Source organism: Dicentrarchus labrax, unplaced genomic scaffold (assembly GCF_905237075.1).
Source record: "Dicentrarchus labrax unplaced genomic scaffold, dlabrax2021, whole genome shotgun sequence".
Classification (NCBI taxonomy): Eukaryota; Metazoa; Chordata; class Actinopteri; family Moronidae; genus Dicentrarchus; species Dicentrarchus labrax.
Genome location: NW_026136707.1, coordinates 10158748 through 10178284, shown reverse-complemented (window position 1 = coordinate 10178284; position 19537 = coordinate 10158748). Strand labels below are relative to the sequence as shown.

Here is a 19537-nt window from a genome sequence, read left to right as displayed (position 1 = left end):
CCCCCACAGATGTATCGTTAGCAGAGAAGACTTGTGATAATTATTGCAGTCGTTTTAGCTCAATAAAAAAAAACAAACAGGTGTTGGGGACATGAAAACTAAATTTAGCTACAGGATGTCTGCTGCTCAGGCTTTCCCACCACACATGATATCCCAGCATCCTTTGCGCCGTTGACGAGCAAGGACGTGTTTCCGGAGAGCACCGAGGACACATCGAGAAACGTCCCAAGGTTAGCTGTCGGTAACTCCTGAATGTCGTGCTGTTTAACAGACTTTAAGTGTATCTTTGTTTGGCTTTCTGGTGTTTTGACCTACAAAGACTCTCGGAACAACTCGGCGTCCTCAAATATGTCCGCTAACAGTCAGACCCAGATATATTAACTGGTTAGCACCGAGCTAACAGCTAGCATTAGCTGGCCAAGCTATATAAACGATGTTTACTTGTATTTGAAGTCGAGTAACGCTTCTTAATATTTGTTTTTGACGAGAGTTGTTAGCTAACTATCTTGCTTATGTTTATCCAGAGGTCTGATAACAAACTACCATTGAGTAACGATACAACGCGTTACCAAACAACGCTATTTGAGGTTACACTGTGAGAGATGTGTGTGAGCTGTTTGTTAATCCGCCCTGTGCTTTCTATCAGTATCGTTCAGACGGCTGACTGAAGCTCAGAAAGATGGCTGAGAATATCGAGGAGAAGATCAAAGGCTACAGGACTGCTCCCTTTGACGCCAGGTTCCCCAACACCAACCAGACCCGCAACTGTTTCCAGAACTACCTGGGTGAGGACATGTGGATCCAGATGCTCCTAAATAAAGAGAGAGATTATAATACTCTTTATAAAGAGTATTATAGTACTATATATAAAGAGTATTATAGTACTATGTATAAAGAGTATTATAGAGTATTATAGTACTTTATAAAGAGTATTATAGTACTATATAAAGAATATTATAGTGCTAAATATAAAGAGTATTATAGTACTTTATAAAGAGTATTATAGTGCTAATATAAAGAGTATTATAATAGTACTTTATAAAGAGTATTATAGTACTTTATATAGTACTATAGTACTAATATAAACAGTATTATAGTACTTTATAAAGAGTACTATAGTACTATATATAAAGAGTATTATAGTACTATATATAAAGAGTATTATAGTACTATATATAAAGAGTATTATAGTACTTTATAAAGAGTACTATAGTACTATATATAAAAAGTATTATAGTACTTTATATAAAGAGTACTATAGTACTATATATAAAGAGTATTATAGTACTTTATATAAAGAGTACTATAGTACTATATATAAAGAGTATTATAGTACTTTATATAAAGAGTACTATAGTACTATATATAAAGAGTATTATAGTACTATATATAAAGAGTATTATAGTACTTTATATAAAGAGTACTATAGTACTTTATATAAAGAGTATATAAAGAGTATTATAGTACTATATATAAAGAGTATTATAGTACTTTATATAAAGAGTACTATAGTACTTTATATAAAGAGTATATAAAGAGTATTATAGTACTAAATAAAGAGTAGCACTACAGATGAAAACAGAAATGCAAAGTATATAGTGGTGCAACATCTGTAATGTTAGTTTCACAGGCATAAAGGTTTCTCACGTGTCCTGCAAAATATCCTGGAAATAATATATGTTGTCCTGGAAAGTTATAATTGTATTTTAGCCTGTGCTGTGTAATGTTATGTCTGGAGGAAGCTAACACGGAGCATCCCTCAAATGATGACCACCAACGGCTGACCACTGTTTGGAGCAAGTGCTGTCCTATATTGTCAAGGGAAAAAAAAAGTCCTGGAAAATGATTTCTTAAAAAGAGTGGGAACCGTGGCAATACTTTAACATTAGGTGCACCAGTAAAATTACTGACTATTGTCTACATATACAATATTGTGTTGATACAACCACCACATTTACCATAAGATAGCTGGCAGTGAACAGAAGTTTACAAATCTGTTAGTCAGACATGTTCATGTGAAAAAATAAAAATAGTAAAGTAGAATATGACCTCCACATGACATTGGTAGTATGAGATAATGCTTGTTTATCAATTTCTTCTGTAAATTTCAGACTGTATGCTCGCCTGGAGTCAGAATTCTGATTAATCCATTGGTCATAGAAGCCAAAATTGAGTGTAGTGCCCTATTTTGTAACCATATAAGGTTATAAAAGAAGTATTATTTTGAAGATAGTTTTGTTAAAAAAAAAAACCAAACATTTAAGCTTGAACACCTTGTTACTAAAGTACAAAGAGAACCAAGATGAGCTCTGGTTGTACACAGATGGACCATCGTAATGCTGGTCCTGATTGTCCTCAGTGGCTTTTTGTTTATGATGTTTACAGTAAGAACATTGTGTCAGATGAGTAACCTTGAGTCCTTTTTTTTAATTTTTATTTGCTCCAGACTTTCATAGGTGCAACAAGGCCCTGTCAGCCAAAGACCAGGATGTGGCTCCCTGTGATTGGTACCAGAGGGTTTACAAGAGTCTCTGTCCCATGAGCTGGGTAAGTTTACAGGATTCCTCAGCATGGTCAGGTGTCCTATAGGGGAATGGACCACAAAACTATTTTCTAATAGTGTGTCCAAGAACACACTGAATATTGTTATTGATAGCCAAGGCTAACTGATGTAGCATTATGTAGTTATCTTCTAATCTTCATCAACCTGACAAAGATCAATCTAGGATTGAAACGTTGTCATTAATAAAAGGCAGTAAGTGTGCTAGCTTTACCATTTTTTTCCCCCCACTGATAGTCTTGCCCCTGAGTGGTGTGAATATAACTATTGTCCTTCTGTTTGCATATGACATCAAATGCAACAGTTGTGAGACTATTTTGACACACATACTGTTCCCAAGATCAAGAATGAACTTCCATACTCAAGTCTCTGCTGGTGCTATGTTCTGGGGATTGACATGAAACTGTTGTGGATGTAAAGCAACAGTTCTGCGTTAATTTGTAATGTTTTCTCCAATGTCTCCCAACAGGTCGGCAAATGGGACGAGCAGATAGAGAATGGAAGTTTCCCAGGGAAGATCTGAAATCATCAGGACAGTCCACTGCAAGACATTCTGTTACTCGTACCTTTACTTCTGTAGAGTCCCTGAGGGCATCTTCAAACAGCTTTCACATTGTCATCAACATTGATGTCATTAACCTTATTAACTTAAACACGCACAACTTTTTACCCTTAATGTTAAGGTCTGAAGTTTTGTTTCCTGACTCTATTGTGAACTACTCTACAACAGTGCAGATTTAATTAAAATGTTGTTCACAATAACAGTTTCAGTACTTTGTTTCATTGAATTTACCAATGAGCCATTTCTCCAAGTCAGACAACCTTTTTTCTTAAAGTAACTTAATTACACAAAGCATGCCTGATTGGCTGCCACTGAAATGAACATTAAGTAACTGTACCTGTCCACAGGTAGATGTAACTGAAATGTCTTCTCAGTGACAGCTAATCATATCCATATTAAAGGCAGGGCGAGTTACTGTGGGGAAAATCTTTCAGATGGGCAAGCTTAATGTCATTAGGGTTTCTGTATCGAGTCCAAAAATGTAATGATTTATTATTTTGCTAAAAGTTTCTTCATGTGTATGTCTTCTCTTGTAGTTATTTTGGAGTGAAACTGGTTATATATTTTTTCAGTTGAACTTGCAGAGACCTGTAGTCTCTCTGGATTACCCAACACAGCCTTCAGCTATCCTGATAATTATATGGACATCACAGTAATCTGCAAAAGTGTTAATTTAGTCCTCTCTGAAACACCCCTCAGGTCTGTACTGTGAAAACTCAACAACAACATAGTTGTTCCAGTGGGTGGCAGTGGTGGTGATATAAGCCAATGCTTTTTGGTGTAATACAACATTTTCACCATACTGTGGCACCGTTGAGCTGAATCCACTTACTGATGTTGGGTAACTGAGTAGTTGTTTGCACTTCACTGCACCGTCCAACAAATTTGTACCGCTTTACTGAACTGATGCAAGTCCAGAAGATTAGTGTGATTCATCAGAGGTGGAAGTGGACATAATTAACTTGACATCCTTTTTTCTCTGTTACGGAAATAGAAGAATGTCAGTGGTGGCGTGGTGGCACAAGTGCTCTGAAAACGTAGAGAATATTTATGATATGAAAAGGTTTCACCGATAAATATCAGAAACAAAGATTATCTTTAAAACACTGAGGCTTTGGCCTTTATGAATTATCTGTGTTTATATATCACAGCATCTTCTATAGGACACCATCTATCCTAAAAGATGCAGGATATCAGTGACTTCTTGTAACAATAATAGAAATGTAGGTTTTCCTGAATTACCAAAAGACATCTTCATGAAATTTGTATAATTTATTACCTGATTAATTTCCTGATGGTGGAGGTATTATCTATGTCCTCCATTGCTGTCTAACACATTTCCTCACCGTACCAGGATTTAAAGACTTTCCTGTCACTGCTTACTTCACATTGTAATGGTGGCTCATTTTAAGCTTGAGGCTCCCAATTTTATTAATTACACTGTGTCACAATATCGGCACTCATGTCTCAGACCACAGTTGTAATCTTCCTTTTTTCCCCAGCTCACCACATCCTCCACTGGCAAGCATTCACCTCAATAATGCTGCAATGTGTCCTGACATGCCAGAAAGGGTGTGTTCTCTTCTGAGTTTATCTACCAACTGAATAAAATCCCTATCAGGCTTGGTACTGATACTAATGAGACTTTTTTAGTTGTTGAGGTGAAGTTTTAACAAAAACATGCAAAAATGAAAAGAGTCAATGGAGGGAAATCACTAAGAAACAAACACTGTTTTCATAAGATTGTGATCTTACATGCCAGAGAACTGAATATCATCATGTGGTCCCAGTGTGTGTTCATACACACAGGGTGGCACTGTTGCACCAAATTTAAACCAACAGTAAACTTTACTCAACACTATATCCTTCTGTAACAAGGTCTTTATAAGGTACAGATGACCTTTTAACACTGTTGACCTTCAACCACCAGATTGTCACTATAAAATATGTATGTACAACATGTATGCATCTTTATAATGTTTAAACTCACAAGACCCAACATTTAGCTAATATACCTAAAATGCCAAGCTGAACTGAAAGGAAATGTGTATCGAATCATGCAAGCATTTAGAATATTAATATATATGATGAAGTTATTTTAAACACAACTTGTCTGTTGATGTAATTTACCACAGGTCAATAGTATATACAGGTTAATGAAGTGCTGAAATATTCACAATATATGTAGTGAAATGTGGGCAATGTATTTTTTGCATGTAGCACTCACTGATGTTTTGGGTTCAGGCGGCTGCAGGATGTGGTTTGTAATGGTGTGTTTGTGTGTGTGTGTGTGTGTGTGTGTGTGCGCGTGCGTGTGTATGGGTGATGGTGAGGGAGAGAGAGAGAGTGAGTGCATTTATCTTTCTTCACTTCCTTCCCTCTCTCTGTGTATCTGCCTTTGCTCTCTGCAGATGCCTTATAATTTCATTGGCTCACAGAGGCCAGGTCACTGTAAGAGATGCTGCAGGTTTGGTTTCCCTGGCAACGGCTCACAGGATCAAGATGGGATGCTGGGACAGAGGGCCGTAGTTCCTGAAGATGTTGCAAGCACTTGGGGCAGTGAAGGCTCTGAACCGGAACATCTTCTCACGTCACTCTCTGTTAGTTCCTTTTTTCTTTTCTTTTTTCTTGAGAGTGTAGTTTCCAGAAATGATGAAATAATTGTGATTCCACAGAAGACTTACTTACAAAAAGGGAGGGAGCCATCCACGCTAAACAGAACCTGACGTTTGTCATATGTATCCACTGTTAGAACAGATTTCCGGTCACTTTTTTCCCCTGGACTCTGGCTGTCAACTACACGACAGCGATGTGAGTGGACCTGTAGATTTAAGGTACCCTAAGGTATATTTATCTGTATAGTATGAAACTTTACCATAACGTCCCATTAAAGGTCATATGTACATATACAGTCATAGTTTGGTTACAGCTGAAGGCTCATCCCAACCTCCTCTTTCCAGTTTGCGTCATCGTGTCATCTTGTGTCAGAATTCTGATGCAATGAGTGACGTTTCATACTGAGACACCGAGGTGAGTTAACAACAGTTCAGACAGAAGTCACTTGGGTGTATTGTTAAAATAATCTCTCTTTCATGAGGTTAGATGCTGTTTTAAAGTGTCACTTTACTTTTTTTTTTAGCATACATAAATAAACAAGTAAATGAATAATCAGTCTGTATTTAGTTTTGATGTCAAACATAATTCTGATCCACTCATTCAGCTCAGGAATAAACAGATGAATTTATGTCCCACTGGAACAGTTTACATTATCAAATGTTGGATTAAACTAGAAAACAAAGTGTTGGCCTCAACCCTCAGCTGCCACTGATTTTGATCTATAATACTTGATCAGGGCTACAGCTGCCACTGAGGCCACAGAGGTCATGTCCCTATTGTTTGTAGGTTTTAGCTGAGAATTAATTCCAGTTTTTGGACTATATTTCAAATCATGGATTCCACATTTCTTCAGTAGTTGTGTTGTTTTTCTCTGTTGAATTGAACATGTAACTAAATGAATGTAACATGAAAACATCAGTTGCTCCTCTCTTTTTGGCACATGGTCAACATCTTCTGGAGTAGTGGCAGCATTTCTGACCTCTAAAATCTGACACTGAGAGGCTTTTGCATCTTTAAATTGTTCATTTTGGGCAAGGAAATCAAACCATCATAATTAAATTGTCACCCAAAATCAAACTCAAGTCCTTGACCTCTAATTAAAAGTTACACACACAAAAAAAGACAATAAACTGAGGGTCCAACCTGCTCACCAAATTGATTTTAAAACCGCCCTCCTCACTCGCATTTCTCTGTAGAACATGTCAAATTCCTGACTGGGATTTAAGTGGGCTGTGAAGATTAGTTTTTGAAGAATTAGGAGGGCTCCCCATTTGTTTGCCACCCACTGAGCCGGTCTCATGATTTCTGCATGACCAGGCTTTGTATCTGAACTCCGTGCACATTTGCCTTTTGTTCTCGCGCCCCCGGTGGGCAGCCGACGGGCCCGGCAGCAGTACAGAGGCCCCTTTCACCGGCCCCGTTTGTTCTCCATCTCTGGCCCCAGTATACCGTACGCTCATCCGAGCACGTCCCCTTCTCTTCAGCTGAGCGGAAACACATCTGCGCAGCTACCACTGACATTACGACCCGCGACTCAACAGGATGGGTAACCATGCGTCTTTTACGCAAACTTCCATGTAAAGTATGAGTAAGAGATAGGCTACGTTGAAGCACTGAAACGTGCCTATGAGCGTGTATCCCTTTCTATAAAAAAACACACAGACAGGAGGGGAGGACTGAACATTTGTCATAGCAAACAAGTCGGGACAAGATTGTTTTACTGGATACACACAGACTGGCACAAATCCCTCATAACGGTAAACATTTATTTTTATTCATCATGCTCATTGATTCATTCAGTTTGTCAGTGTCTGTCAGAAATGTTGCTCAGATGTTAATCTGAGGTGCGGAATTCCCTGTCTGTATTGTTATTGTTAAATAATTACAGTTAAAGTATCTCACTGCGCGCAATAAAACATGTGTAGTCGAATCCACTTGTCGGTACAGCCTCACATGCGGCTCCATCCCGACAATGGGACTTATTATAGTCTCTGCAGCCCATTCAGACGAGATTTTATGCTTTCTAATTATTAAATTAAGCAAAAAGCGACAGTAATTTCATTTGAAAAGAAGTTACATCACTTTTCTCTTTTCATTTCATAATTAGAGAGAGCTGAAGAGGAGGGTGAGCAAGGAAGCAGAGGGTGTGGTTTACTGTCATTTTGGGCTCAGACTCCTGCTGAATTCACTGAGTGCAGAAAAGTGCTTCAGTTGCCGCAGAGTGCTCTACACTAGTCCATTAGGTCTGTAGCTAATAGTCTTTACCGATATGAAATGTATGAGATATAGGAAAGAGTGATAGTTTCTATTATAACACACAGGATCCATTTTCCGATGCTGAAGAAGTTCAGATCCTTCAAACATTTATTCTGGAACAAATATAATGAACGTTTGCTATATGACATATTGCTCTTGTGTTTGTTTCTTGTCAGGTTTTCCTGCTGACTGTTTGCACAGAGGTGTGTCTTCATAAAGAATAAGAGACAACTCAGTCTAAGAAGCTTCACTTTGTGATCAGAAGAGTCAGTTTTCTTCTGAATATCGTCCATCAGGCAGAAAAGATGGAGCGGATGGAAGATGAGAAGGTAACTATAACAGTTTCTTGTTGCTATTGTGGGTTGTTGGTATTTTTTTGATACATATTATTTTGCAAACTTGACTTTAAATTCCACCTTTAAACTGTGCACATATGACACTGCTGTACAGTGTGTGCACATTACTGTACACGTTAGTTTAAGATAGTTCCCAGTGGTTCCTAAGGAAGTGCGTCAGCCCGACTTCAGCCATTGTTTGTTTTATTCTCAGCCTGTTTTGAGAACACCTCCTAATGAATAAGTGTGTGGTATTTACGAGTCACAGGCTGACAATTCTGTATTTTTCCTTTCTGGCAAGAGCAGGAACCGGGGATGAGAGTCGAGCAGTTTAGGACATGACTTAGAGAGAAAAAGTGGGAAACGGGGCTGGTGGGTGGCAAGTTTCAACTTGACTGTGTTTCAGTTTCTTGCTTTTATTGGTACAGGTATGCTGCGTAGAGTGAAGTGGTATGAGTGAGTACTACTGTGACAAAGAGATCTTGAAAAGGACAACTATAGGACAGAGGAACAGGGCGAGATCCTAGTGATAACAAAGAGGAGAGTTAGTGTTATCTAGTAAATGGTGAATAGTATTTGAATACACAAATCTTAGAGTCTGAAGCGACTGAAAACTGTGCTGCTATGGCGAACTTTCGCAAACCTTTCCTGTGGTCTATCTTTTGAAACATATTGCATGCAGTTACTTCACTTTCATGGCTGTTTCTTAAGAATTTCACATAATGTGTGGCAATGTAACCACCCACCGCCATTATGAATATTAGCATGCACTCACAAAGACTTGTGCAAAATGTTTGCACAAAGTGAGAATCACCAGATATGCCTTTCTAGTTTTGTTACTAAATATTTTTACCACACCAGAGGAAAGAAATGTGTAAAGGAATTGCTGCAAAAGTCATGATAAAGAGAAACAAGAAAGGATCAATGCAATACAGTCAAAGAATATAAAGGGAGAAAGAAAACTAATCTAATGAAACAGGTGTGAATGGGAGGTATTGAATAAGAGAGAGATTGCAAGAAGACATAAATGTGGAAGTTGAGTGTTGAAAAAAAAGACAATTCACAGTCATTCTTCTGAATATTCAGCGAGATGATGAACTGTTGAAATACAGTAACTGCAGGTTGTTTATTCTATATAATTATTGAATATTAGAGGAAAAAATAACCAAACATAGGTACAGCAAATTACCACATTGAGAGTCAGAGCACTTTAAGCTTCAGCTTGTTCGAGTTGTCACTATTTGTATTACGAGGCAGGTAATCAGTAATTGATTATTATTACATATTCATCATAGTGTTCTAGCAGAATGTCATACAGTACGTTCAACACAATCTGACCATGTATATGTATTCAGCTACAAAGTACTGTTGTATATTGTAGCTGCAGACATTGAGCAACATTATGTGCTTAGCTGTTGATTTGACAAGTAACTTACTGTATGCAACGCACACGTATAAAACACACAAAAACTAGAATGAATACATGCCTGTACAACCACATAATGCTCCTTGCTCAGTCGGCCACTCCCTTTTTAGAGTTATAGCAAGAGGGTGATTTAATGGCTCAATCATCTTGTCTAAATGTTACTCAACACTAACTTGTCGCTGCAGATGCAATTGTCTAGTTCACATATGTATAACTACAGTCCAGTTCAGCTCCACCTTAAACACACCTTGCATGTTTCAAATCCTCCTGTTAGGTTATCTGAGGTGATATTGTGGCAAAAGTCAAATATGGTCTGCAACAAATTTAACATGTTCATGTGATTATATTCTCAAATGTTAGATCCCTTCTCTCTGTATTTCTTATTTCTCTCGTCATTATTATCATGCGTTTGTTCTATTAGTAGAACTCAGTATTTCCCCTTCACTATCAGTTTATCATGTATGCAGAATTTCCTGTGTCCGTGTCTGCGTGTCACAAGGTCATGATCTCCCCCCGAGAAACACACTGTGGCATAATCAGGATTATCAGTTATTTATTGTTTTTTTAAGTAAGTAAGTAAGTTAAGTTGTTCATGGTAACTTAATGATCATAGCAGCAGCCCCAAATACCGTGTGCTTCAAACTATTTTTTTTGTGGGAGTCAAGAAACCTTGAGTTCTCTGTTTTATCGCAGTAAATCAGAATAAGGATGTGGCTGATGATATGAAAGAACAGACAGTTTGTTTCAGGAGACTCTTTGAACTGCCCCTTGGTTTCATAATGCTGCTCGGATTGTGGCAGTTTGTTCTGAGTGAACATGCTGTGTCATGATGCTTGAGGAATTTGTTATTTTATGTGTGCAGATAGGGATATCATGTACAGTGAAACAAAGCTCATTGTGCCCCGACTTTGTACATAGTTTGTTGCTAGAAGTGTTTTTGACTCGGATGTGATTATAAATTGTGCAAAACAAGCTATTATAATGCATCAGGAACGTTTTACTGATGTTGCATAGTCGAGTTAGTGTTGAAACGGGCAGATTTAAAAAAATAGACGGATTAAACTGGATGATTAAGCAATTGAATTAGCCATTGGCCATTAGATAGAATAGCTTTGCAGAAGTTCTTGTTGTCACAGAAAATATCATTGGGTTAGTTGTTAAATCAAAGTGAAACCTTTGATTGGGGACTTCCATTTCTGGCTAGATGCCCCCACATAGTAGACCTGGAACTACAACTTAACCATTTACTATGTGGTGTTCTGCCTGGTTGGATACTTTTACATATTGCAAAATGTCACTCCCCAGCAGCCCCTGCCATGTAGGGGATTAATGTCAGGTGTATTAGCTTGTTATTAGGAGCTAAGCCCACTTTAATTCTGAAACCAGCAGGGAAAAACACTCACAATAGGATTCAGTCTTATTCTCTCAGGGTGCCTTTAGCTACTTAGCTGAGAAATACCTCAGAGCTGCAAATCATGGATCCTGAGCAGTATTGTAACACCTATAGCTTTCACAGCAGCGCTGCCAGTTGTTAATGTAGAAAGCTGAAAGAAAGGAGGGAGGGCAGATGCAGAAAGGCTCATTGTGTGTACTTAGCAGTGTCACTATAAACAACCAGAGCTTTGTGAAAGCAGGAACAGGCCATGTCCTCTACACGGACTGAGGGGATGATTGTACACAAACTCCATCTGCTCATTGTTTTCATCTGTCATATGTCTCTGTCTTTTTCTCTCCCAACAGCCGAAGAAGAAGGTGACTTTTTACCTTCTGTACTGTGTTTCAACAGCAGTCATCGGCTCGCTACAGTTTGGCTACAACACCGGGGTCATCAATGCACCAGAGCAGGTGCGTGTGTGTGTGTGTGTGTGTGTGTGTGTGTGTGTGTGTGTGTGTGTGTGTGTGTGTGTGTGTGTGTGTGTGGCTGAATTCTTGTAATGGACATTTAGTATTTTTAATTTCTTATGATCATTCAAACCATTAAGGGAGTTGGCATCATCCCTGGATTAATGATAGATGCAATTCCACATCTTCTCTCATTTTCTGATATTAATATTGTAATAACACCTTTATGTTATTGTTCTGTATCTGTGGATTTGTAAGAAGGCTTAAATTAGAGCTATGGTGCTAGATATGCTTTTAATGTGTCTCATTTGAGAGCACAGCTTTGGAAGGAAGTGATGCTACAAGCTATGCTGCCCCCATGTGGATGTGTCAAAATCTTTCAAATACACATCAGGCACAAGCTCTATCACATCTGTTAGACCATAAACGATTTTTAAATAAGCCATAAATCACATAAGAGAAACACCTTCTTAAATCTCTCCCTTTTCTGTGGTTTGACAGAAACTGCGTAGGTTTTTCCAGAATGTGTCGATGGAGCGGTACGGGGAGCCTTTCAGTCCAGGGACCAACACCATGGTGTGGAGTATTGCTGTGGCCATCTTTAGTATTGGAGGCATGGTCGGGTCTTTCTCTGTTGGAGCCATGGTCAACAAATTTGGCAGGTGAGAACATCAGGCTTAAAATGCTGTGCCCTTAACCCCAACAGACTGTGGTTGTACTGGGAAGCTTCCAGGTGTGAAAAAGGGTGTTCCTTCAACAAAAACGCTTCCTCTCAGTGAAATATCTCTGAATAAATAAAGGTAAAAAAATAAATATATATATATGATAGACAGTAAATTAGCCAAATGTTTTACAGAATTATTAGTACACATTTATTAAATATGACTAATATCAGCAAAAAAAAAAAAAAAAAAAAGCCATTTTACTGAATTATTTCCTTTACAACTGAAAGGATTAGTCAGTTTGTGAGACTGAAATTACTAATTTTAAGCCTTTAACTAGCAAAAATGGCAAACATTGGCTAGTTTCAGATATGAGGATTTGCTGCTTTTCTTTATCAAATCAACGGTTAGTTGGACAAAACAAGACTTTGAAATATACATTCTCACACACATTTCATATGCCAAACATTTAACCAGTTAACTCAGAAAAGAATCTACAGATTGATCATTTAAAAAACGTGCTTGTTGCAGCCCTCGTTTCCTAAAGCTATGTCCTTCTTTCTTCCTCGTCTCTCATCACCAGGCGCAAGTCCATGATGCTAGCCAATATCCTGGCTGTAATTGGCGGCGGTTTCATGGGACTGTCGATTCTGACTAAATCTTTTGAGATAGTCATTGTTGGCCGGTTGATCATCGGCGTCTTCTGCGGTCTGTGCACGGGACTGACACCCATGTATGTAGGCGAGATCTCTCCCACTGCTCTCCGAGGAGCCTTTGGCACGCTGCACCAGCTCGGTGTAGTTATTGGCATCCTGGTGGCACAGGTACGATGCTGTGATATTATGTCACTGTGATTATGTTATTGATGGTTTTTATTGCTTTTTATATTGTGACATTTTATCATGTGACCTATAGATCAAGTTTATAAGAAAATAGCCTCAAAGATTACTCTGATAAAGCCAAGATAGCCCAAAATGTTTGTTAGGGTGAATGAATCATGTTGTACCAGAAAAAAATTGACATGAAATGAGTCGACTATAAGCACCTCTTTTGCCTGTGTATTTTAGATCTTCGGTCTGGAGTTTCTGCTTGGCTCAGACACTCTGTGGCCTCTTCTGCTGGCTCTGACCATCCTGCCTGCCATACTGCAGAGCATCATGCTGCCCTTCTGCCCTGAAAGCCCCCGATACCTGCTCATTGTTCTCAACCAGGAGGAGGAAGCAAGAAAAGGTTCATTTTGAGACAGTTTACACTTTGCTAACATGATGGCAACATTAGATTTTAATGAGACTGAATCTAGAATTACTCGTGAATTTTGAATGATCTGCAGATGAAGCAGGTCCTGTAGATGTGATTTATTAAACATTTACCATTAAACATGTTCCAAGACCTCTCCAGTGTTCCTTATACATTATATTTGCATGACGTACTTACTGCGTCTTTATTCAACCATCCCTTCTTCTATCTGTAGCGTTGGTGCGTCTGCGCGGCTGTGAAGATGTGAGCGATGATATTGAGGAGATGAAGGAAGAAGGGATGAAGATGGCCTTGGAAAAGAAAGTGACCATCCCTGAACTCTTCCGCTCCCCAAACTACCGTCAACCAATCATTATTGCTATCGTCCTCCAGCTCTCTCAGCAGCTGTCCGGCATCAACGCTGTGAGTAAACATCAAATCCAATAATGGAGTGTTAGAGATATTATTATCAAGTGTCAGTCTGAAGTGAGAGGGCAATCTTTAAATCTGTCATCTCAAACATGAATCTTTAAAGGAGCATGCACTGAAATTATACAAATGTTTCTGACAAGCACACGACCACAGATGCTTCTTGGCTCCAGGCAATGTTAGATTGAGTGGAATAATTTAAGCCTTGCAGGGTCAATGGAAAGAGACAAACACAGTGGTATTTAATAGGTATTTTCTTAATGAGGTCATGTAACCAGGATGACTAAATGCGTTAGCAGTTGCTGTGTCTGACCCAACAATCACACTAAAGCTGCTGTTGCCTGAGGCTAAAGGCTACAACATCGATTGAACTCTGACAGACACATTAACACCCATGACCTATATCACTCACCAGAACAGCAGCTAGTAGAGATGTACATAATGCCACAGTTTCTGCTGTATAATTATTCCAAAATGTTAAACCTGCACTATCATCAGAGTATTAGTATTTCATATATATATACACTCTCTCTCTCTCTCTCTCTCTCTCTATATATATATATATATATATATATATATATGAGTACAGAGCATTATAGCACCTCCGGCCTTCAACTTAAAATGGCAAAAAGTTTTGATCCATCTTCACTTCTTTCATCAGCTTCTTTTTTTCAGCTAAAAAACTCTAAAAACCCACCGCACACTATCTACCCAGCACAGACAGATAAAGTTCGGTGTGACTGCTGGATGTATGAATTAGCAACTATTTTAATTCAATTCAATTCAATGTTATATCGCCAATTCATAACAAAAGTTATCTCAGGACACTTTTCAAATAGAGCAGGTCTCGACCGTACTCCTTATAGTAACACGTTAAGGTGATGATATGTCAATCATCAATTAATGCAGGTTTAATGTAATGTCATTTTAAAGACATTAATAGACACTAATTGTATTGACTGGAATAAATAGTAACTATTCTTTTTCCCCTTTCAGGTCTTTTACTATTCTACAGGAATATTTGACACAGCTGGTGTTACTCAACCCATCTACGCCACCATTGGGGCTGGAGTTGTCAACACTGTGTTTACTGTTGTCTCTGTAAGTGTCTGACTACACATTTGCTGTTTTAATACAAGGCATGTTTTATATTTATTAGATTACCAATCACTCTTTTTCTGTTTTGACTCCAGCTCTTCCTGGTTGAAAGGGCGGGGCGAAGGACATTGCACCTGATTGGACTGGCTGGAATGGCTATCTGTGCCCTCCTCATGACGATCTCCCTGTCTCTGGTGGTGGGTGACGTTTGTAGATACCTCGTGTCCTGTGAGCTTTCTGTGTACGAACATAGAGCATATCCCCATTGCATACTCATTACATTTTCTCCTCGTTCTCTTTGTTTCTCTCTCTGAGCAGAACACCAACCAGTCTCTAAGCTACTTGGCCATAGTGGCTGTGTTCGGCTTTGTTGCCAGTTTTGAGATGGGTCCAGGTCCCATCCCCTGGTTTATTGTGGCAGAGCTCTTCTCTCAGGGCCCCCGGCCTGCTGCCATGGCGGTCTCTGGTTTCTCCAACTGGACCGCCAACTTCCTGGTGGGGCTGGGTTTCCCTAAACTGGAGGTATGAACACGTTTACTTCACTCAAATCATCAGATGAAAACACATTATGAGTTTCTCAAGCACTTATGAACATCTTTTTCTTCTTCTCTCAGGAACTTTGCGGTCCTTACGTCTTCATCATCTTTATGATCTTCCTCATCCTGTTCTTCATCTTCACCTTCCTGCGAGTGCCTGAGACCAGAGGAAGAACCTTTGATGATATCGCTCAGGGATTCTCTGCCAGTGCAGGGAAATCCCCCCAATCCATGGCGCCTGAGGCGGTGGTCGTCGGCCTGTCAGAGAGCAAAGAAGCTGCACCCATGTCCCCCACGGAAAAGGTTCCCATGGTGGATCTACCACAGAAGCAATGAGCATCATTAGTGAGAAGAAGGAATAGGGTACAGCACAGACAACAGTTTTCATGCACATATGGATATTGTAAGGAGTTATATTTTATAACTCACAAATGATTAAGGTCCAGTGTAGTGTGTTTAGAAAAAGCCAGCTCAGTGTATTAATGCAGAAACAAGATTTTAGTTTTTTAATATATGTTTTTCAAAGAAAATACAGTGTTTTTTTTAAAGAATTCAGTTTTAAATGCTAAAATAGTTGACAGATTTCCATGTAATCCTACTTTAAACATGGGCCAAACTTAACTGAATTACCAGTACTTAATATTTATTGACATTCCCAGTGCCAGCTCCACGCATATTGCCATTAAAGAGCATCAACATATGTTCAGTGTTAAGTCCCAGGTCTTCAGCTACCCCCAGTGTTAAAAGGTTGCAGGATTTGGAGCTTTTACGTATTGAGGTCAAGCTTGAAAAGCCGGTTTTGGAGCTCGGTAGTTTGACCCAAAAAAGACTGACTTGCTGTCTTGTCTGCCTGCCTCATGTGCCTCGCTGCTAGGGGGAGGGAGCTATGTTGCATCGAGTAGACAGAACAAACATGGAGGAGGGGCTGCAGACTTAAAATAAATATATTTAAGCATATAGAAGATAAGAAATATTTGTTCTCATCCACGTCCCCTGAGAGTTGAGGATGCTTGTGTGTTGTTTGAAGTCAGCTGTGTTTGCGCGGATAAATAAGTTACAAGAAGGACAGTTCTGTGAATTGGTACTGTCTGCCTCAAGTATATTGTTTGTATAAGTATGAGATGTATTAGCACTGCCAAGCCTTAACAAAATCTCCATATAGGCTTTCTGTTTTTACAAACACAACCTAAACTGTTGTGTTTTAGGATTTCATTGCACAGTCAGGATGACAGAGCAATTGTTGTAATGCAGTCGTTCATAGGATGCATTGCAGCAGTTGGATACAAAAACTCAGGTGGCTGCTTGTGTTGTACTGTTGTGGCATTGAAAATTTATTCATCACCATCACTGTACTTGAAAGTCTTTTGACATCTGTACGTAGCGGTAACTACTGAATGATAGGACAGAAATAAAATATCTTACAATCTCTCAAATCAAAAGTGCTTGTCAGTATTAAACTGTTGTTTGAGTAATGTGTTCAAACACATTCGACTGATAACTAAATGACAACACATATCACAGTACAAACAAGATATTAGTCATGTTGGGTAAACACTAAACAGATATTATTTATTTAACGCACAAAAAATGTCTTATCACATGTATTTGTTTCTAATTGTTTGAAATTCTGTGTATATATTGTAGAATCTCAGTTACCGCATCATGATCTATTGCTATTATTGCCGTGCTGTATTATAAATTTTACAGCTCAGTATACTTGCTTATAAATGTCAATGTTTGTACAGTTGCATCTTCCTCTGGATGTGCAAACACTCAAGGAAGCACTTTTGTTTGAGCTTAGCAGCATTTTGATTTGCACTTTGGCAATCGGGCTACTTTCCGATGATTGCTTATACTGTGTGTGGCTGTTTATGTGTACATATACTGTATGTGTTTGGGTGCATATGGTTTTCATTGTAATTTGTTTCTCATAATCCTGTTTCATCTTTGTTACATCCACTGGCTTTTCTTCCACTCTGGAAATACTGTTACTGTGGTGAATCTCACAATGTTGTAGACAGAAGTGAGAAGTGACGGCGGTTGAGTGTAGATCAGAGTCACATAAGAGATGACCTTTACTGTTTTTCTATTATAATGTCCTCTGTTCTCCTGCTGTAATAATATGAGTGACACTTGGTTTGAGAAACTAAAAAGGAAATAAAGTTGTCCATATTTTAAGGGAATGTGTCACTTGAATTATAAGCCAAAACTGTTTTTTATTGGTTGTAATGCTATGAGTCAAAGCAAGTTTCTTACCATGAATGTTTAATGTAACTGCAACCTGTGCTAAAGTGAAAGTGTGAGAGGTTTGTCTGGTATTTTGTCTGGTATCTACTTCTGCACTGTGGCAATTCCATTTCCTTTTCTGCACCGTGGCAAAATCTCAGTTAGCTGTGGAGTTACAATATTCAGTGTAGAGCCAACTAGCACTCAGAAACACCTAAATAAAACCGTGAGTTGAAAACCAGAGCTCAGTTCTTCTCTGCGCCTGCTGCTGCTGAACAGAAAAAATACGTATTCATGATCGTGTTGACGTTTTTAGGAGTGCTTGCGTGAAGAGGAGTTATGAGGTCACATTTCCTCTTGGGCCACACCACTTCAGAAGCCAGACCAGAACAAATGTCGAGATGCAAGAGAATATTTACCCTAAAGAAGATTTATTCTGAAAATGTACTTTACAGGTCAATGCTGTTATTTTAGCTGTTTAGCGTAGTTATTCTTGCTTTCAAGGGAAATAAAATCCTATGTGGAGACTAAAAAACACCAGGGCTGCAACTAATAATTACTAATTTTACAGATTATTTTCTCAGTTAAATTATATAGCAGTGTTTTCAAAGTCTGGTTCTAACCCCTAACACTATTGTATACTGATGTAAAAAACATTGATAGTGGAACATGAAAAAAGGTATATATTATTGTTATTGTAACTCCTATTATTATCCTCTCTCTTACTTCTGTTTTAGGGATAATTATGCTCTAATTTTCCCATAATTCTTTGGGAGATGTAAACAGGAAGTATACTGTTGCCATGGATTCAGCTGTGCGCTAATTTTTAACTTGTGCTCCTATTTATTGTTTTCCATCTTGGTGCCAAATGTACGCCATTAAAAGTATGCCGAATGAGCAATTTATTAGCAATGGATATACAGACAACTGTCAATTTATTATTTTGATACCGAAGAAAACCTAAAAACCTTATAAGGAGCCTCTTTTTTCTGTCATTTATAAGCCGGTTTATGGACGTTTATTCGCATTGGACGTCGGGAAGAGTAAGTCACACTAAATCTAAAAATAACTGTATTATGTCTGTGTGTTCAGATTTCACTGATTAATGAATTTGGTTTTAAAGTAAAGCCTAGCTACCTTCATTGCCCTCATTGCTGACACATCATCAGGAAAAAATGCCCATCAGAAGCTCCTACAGCATATTAATATATATTTTTTGGTCCAACCAACAGTGCAAAACCCAAAGATATAGTTTACTATCATTAAGAGAAGCAAAAATTAGAAAAATCACATTTGAGAAGCTGGAACCGGCGATTTTTGACCATTTTCAACTTTACTCAATTAATCGATTATCTTTTTTTTGTTGTTGCAATATTTCCTCATCTTGCCTTCTCCCTCAAAATCTGCTGAGGCTTCCCTGGTGGCCCCCAAGGGGGCTCCGGCCCCCACTTTGAAAAACTGCACATAACTGATTAATCAACTAATCATTCAGCTCTCTAAACATATCAAACACAGACATGTTGCTCAAACTGAAAATGGATTAAAAAGTTTTAATGGCGTAATGGCCAGAGGACCGTTATCCATTTCCCTCTCCATTCTACCGTCTGTACCTCAGCCCCTCAGAGCAAAGAGCCTTGGGTTAAGGGCCCCCGGCAGGCTGGGAATGGGGCCATCTAACTGTGTCAAGCCAATAGGCAACAACATCTCCCTGCAAGAGTCTCATAAAGTCTTACTCATTGCAGTGAACTGGGGC

General features: G+C 38.7%; 2 protein-coding genes across 3 annotated transcripts; both read left to right on the top strand.

The window, feature by feature from the left end:
- The first annotated feature begins 87 nt into the window (after positions 1-87).
- Positions 88-3322, top strand: LOC127366859 (cytochrome c oxidase subunit 6B1). The gene is made up of 4 exons (XM_051406208.1): positions 88-230; positions 647-785; positions 2447-2547; positions 3030-3322. The coding sequence occupies exons 2-4, from the start codon at positions 680-682 to the stop codon at positions 3081-3083; spliced, it is 261 nt and encodes an 86-aa protein (XP_051262168.1). The 5' UTR covers positions 88-230; positions 647-679; the 3' UTR covers positions 3084-3322.
- A 3994-nt stretch (positions 3323-7316) lies between these two features.
- slc2a3b (solute carrier family 2 member 3b) lies at positions 7317-17736 on the top strand. 2 transcript variants are annotated; one of them, XM_051406097.1, is made up of 11 exons: positions 7317-7495; positions 8171-8323; positions 11496-11600; positions 12099-12259; positions 12843-13083; positions 13327-13489; positions 13731-13918; positions 14921-15025; positions 15118-15219; positions 15341-15544; positions 15637-17736. In XM_051406097.1, the coding sequence occupies exons 2-11, from the start codon at positions 8300-8302 to the stop codon at positions 15892-15894; spliced, it is 1551 nt and encodes a 516-aa protein (XP_051262057.1). In that variant the 5' UTR covers positions 7317-7495; positions 8171-8299; the 3' UTR covers positions 15895-17736. The 2 variants fall into 2 exon arrangements, with proteins under 2 accessions (XP_051262057.1, XP_051262056.1); XM_051406096.1 differs by lacking the exon at positions 7317-7495 and adding an exon at positions 7846-7981.
- The last annotated feature ends 1801 nt before the right edge of the window (positions 17737-19537 follow it).

Bases quoted from the DNA above. Each gene is read 5' to 3' on its own strand.
- LOC127366859 (XM_051406208.1), top strand. From the start codon at position 680: ATGGCTGAGAATATCGAGGAGAAGATCAAAGGCTACAGGACTGCTCCC. The intron at 786-2,446 runs GTGAGGACATGT...TATTTGCTCCAG, and splicing joins CTGTTTCCAGAACTACCTGG to ACTTTCATAGGTGCAACAAG. The intron at 2,548-3,029 runs GTAAGTTTACAG...GTCTCCCAACAG, and splicing joins GTCTCTGTCCCATGAGCTGG to GTCGGCAAATGGGACGAGCA.
- slc2a3b (XM_051406097.1), top strand. From the start codon at position 8,300: ATGGAGCGGATGGAAGATGAGAAG. The intron at 12,260-12,842 runs GTGAGAACATCA...TCTCATCACCAG, and splicing joins ATGGTCAACAAATTTGGCAG to GCGCAAGTCCATGATGCTAG. The intron at 15,220-15,340 runs GTGGGTGACGTT...CTCTCTGAGCAG, and splicing joins CGATCTCCCTGTCTCTGGTG to AACACCAACCAGTCTCTAAG.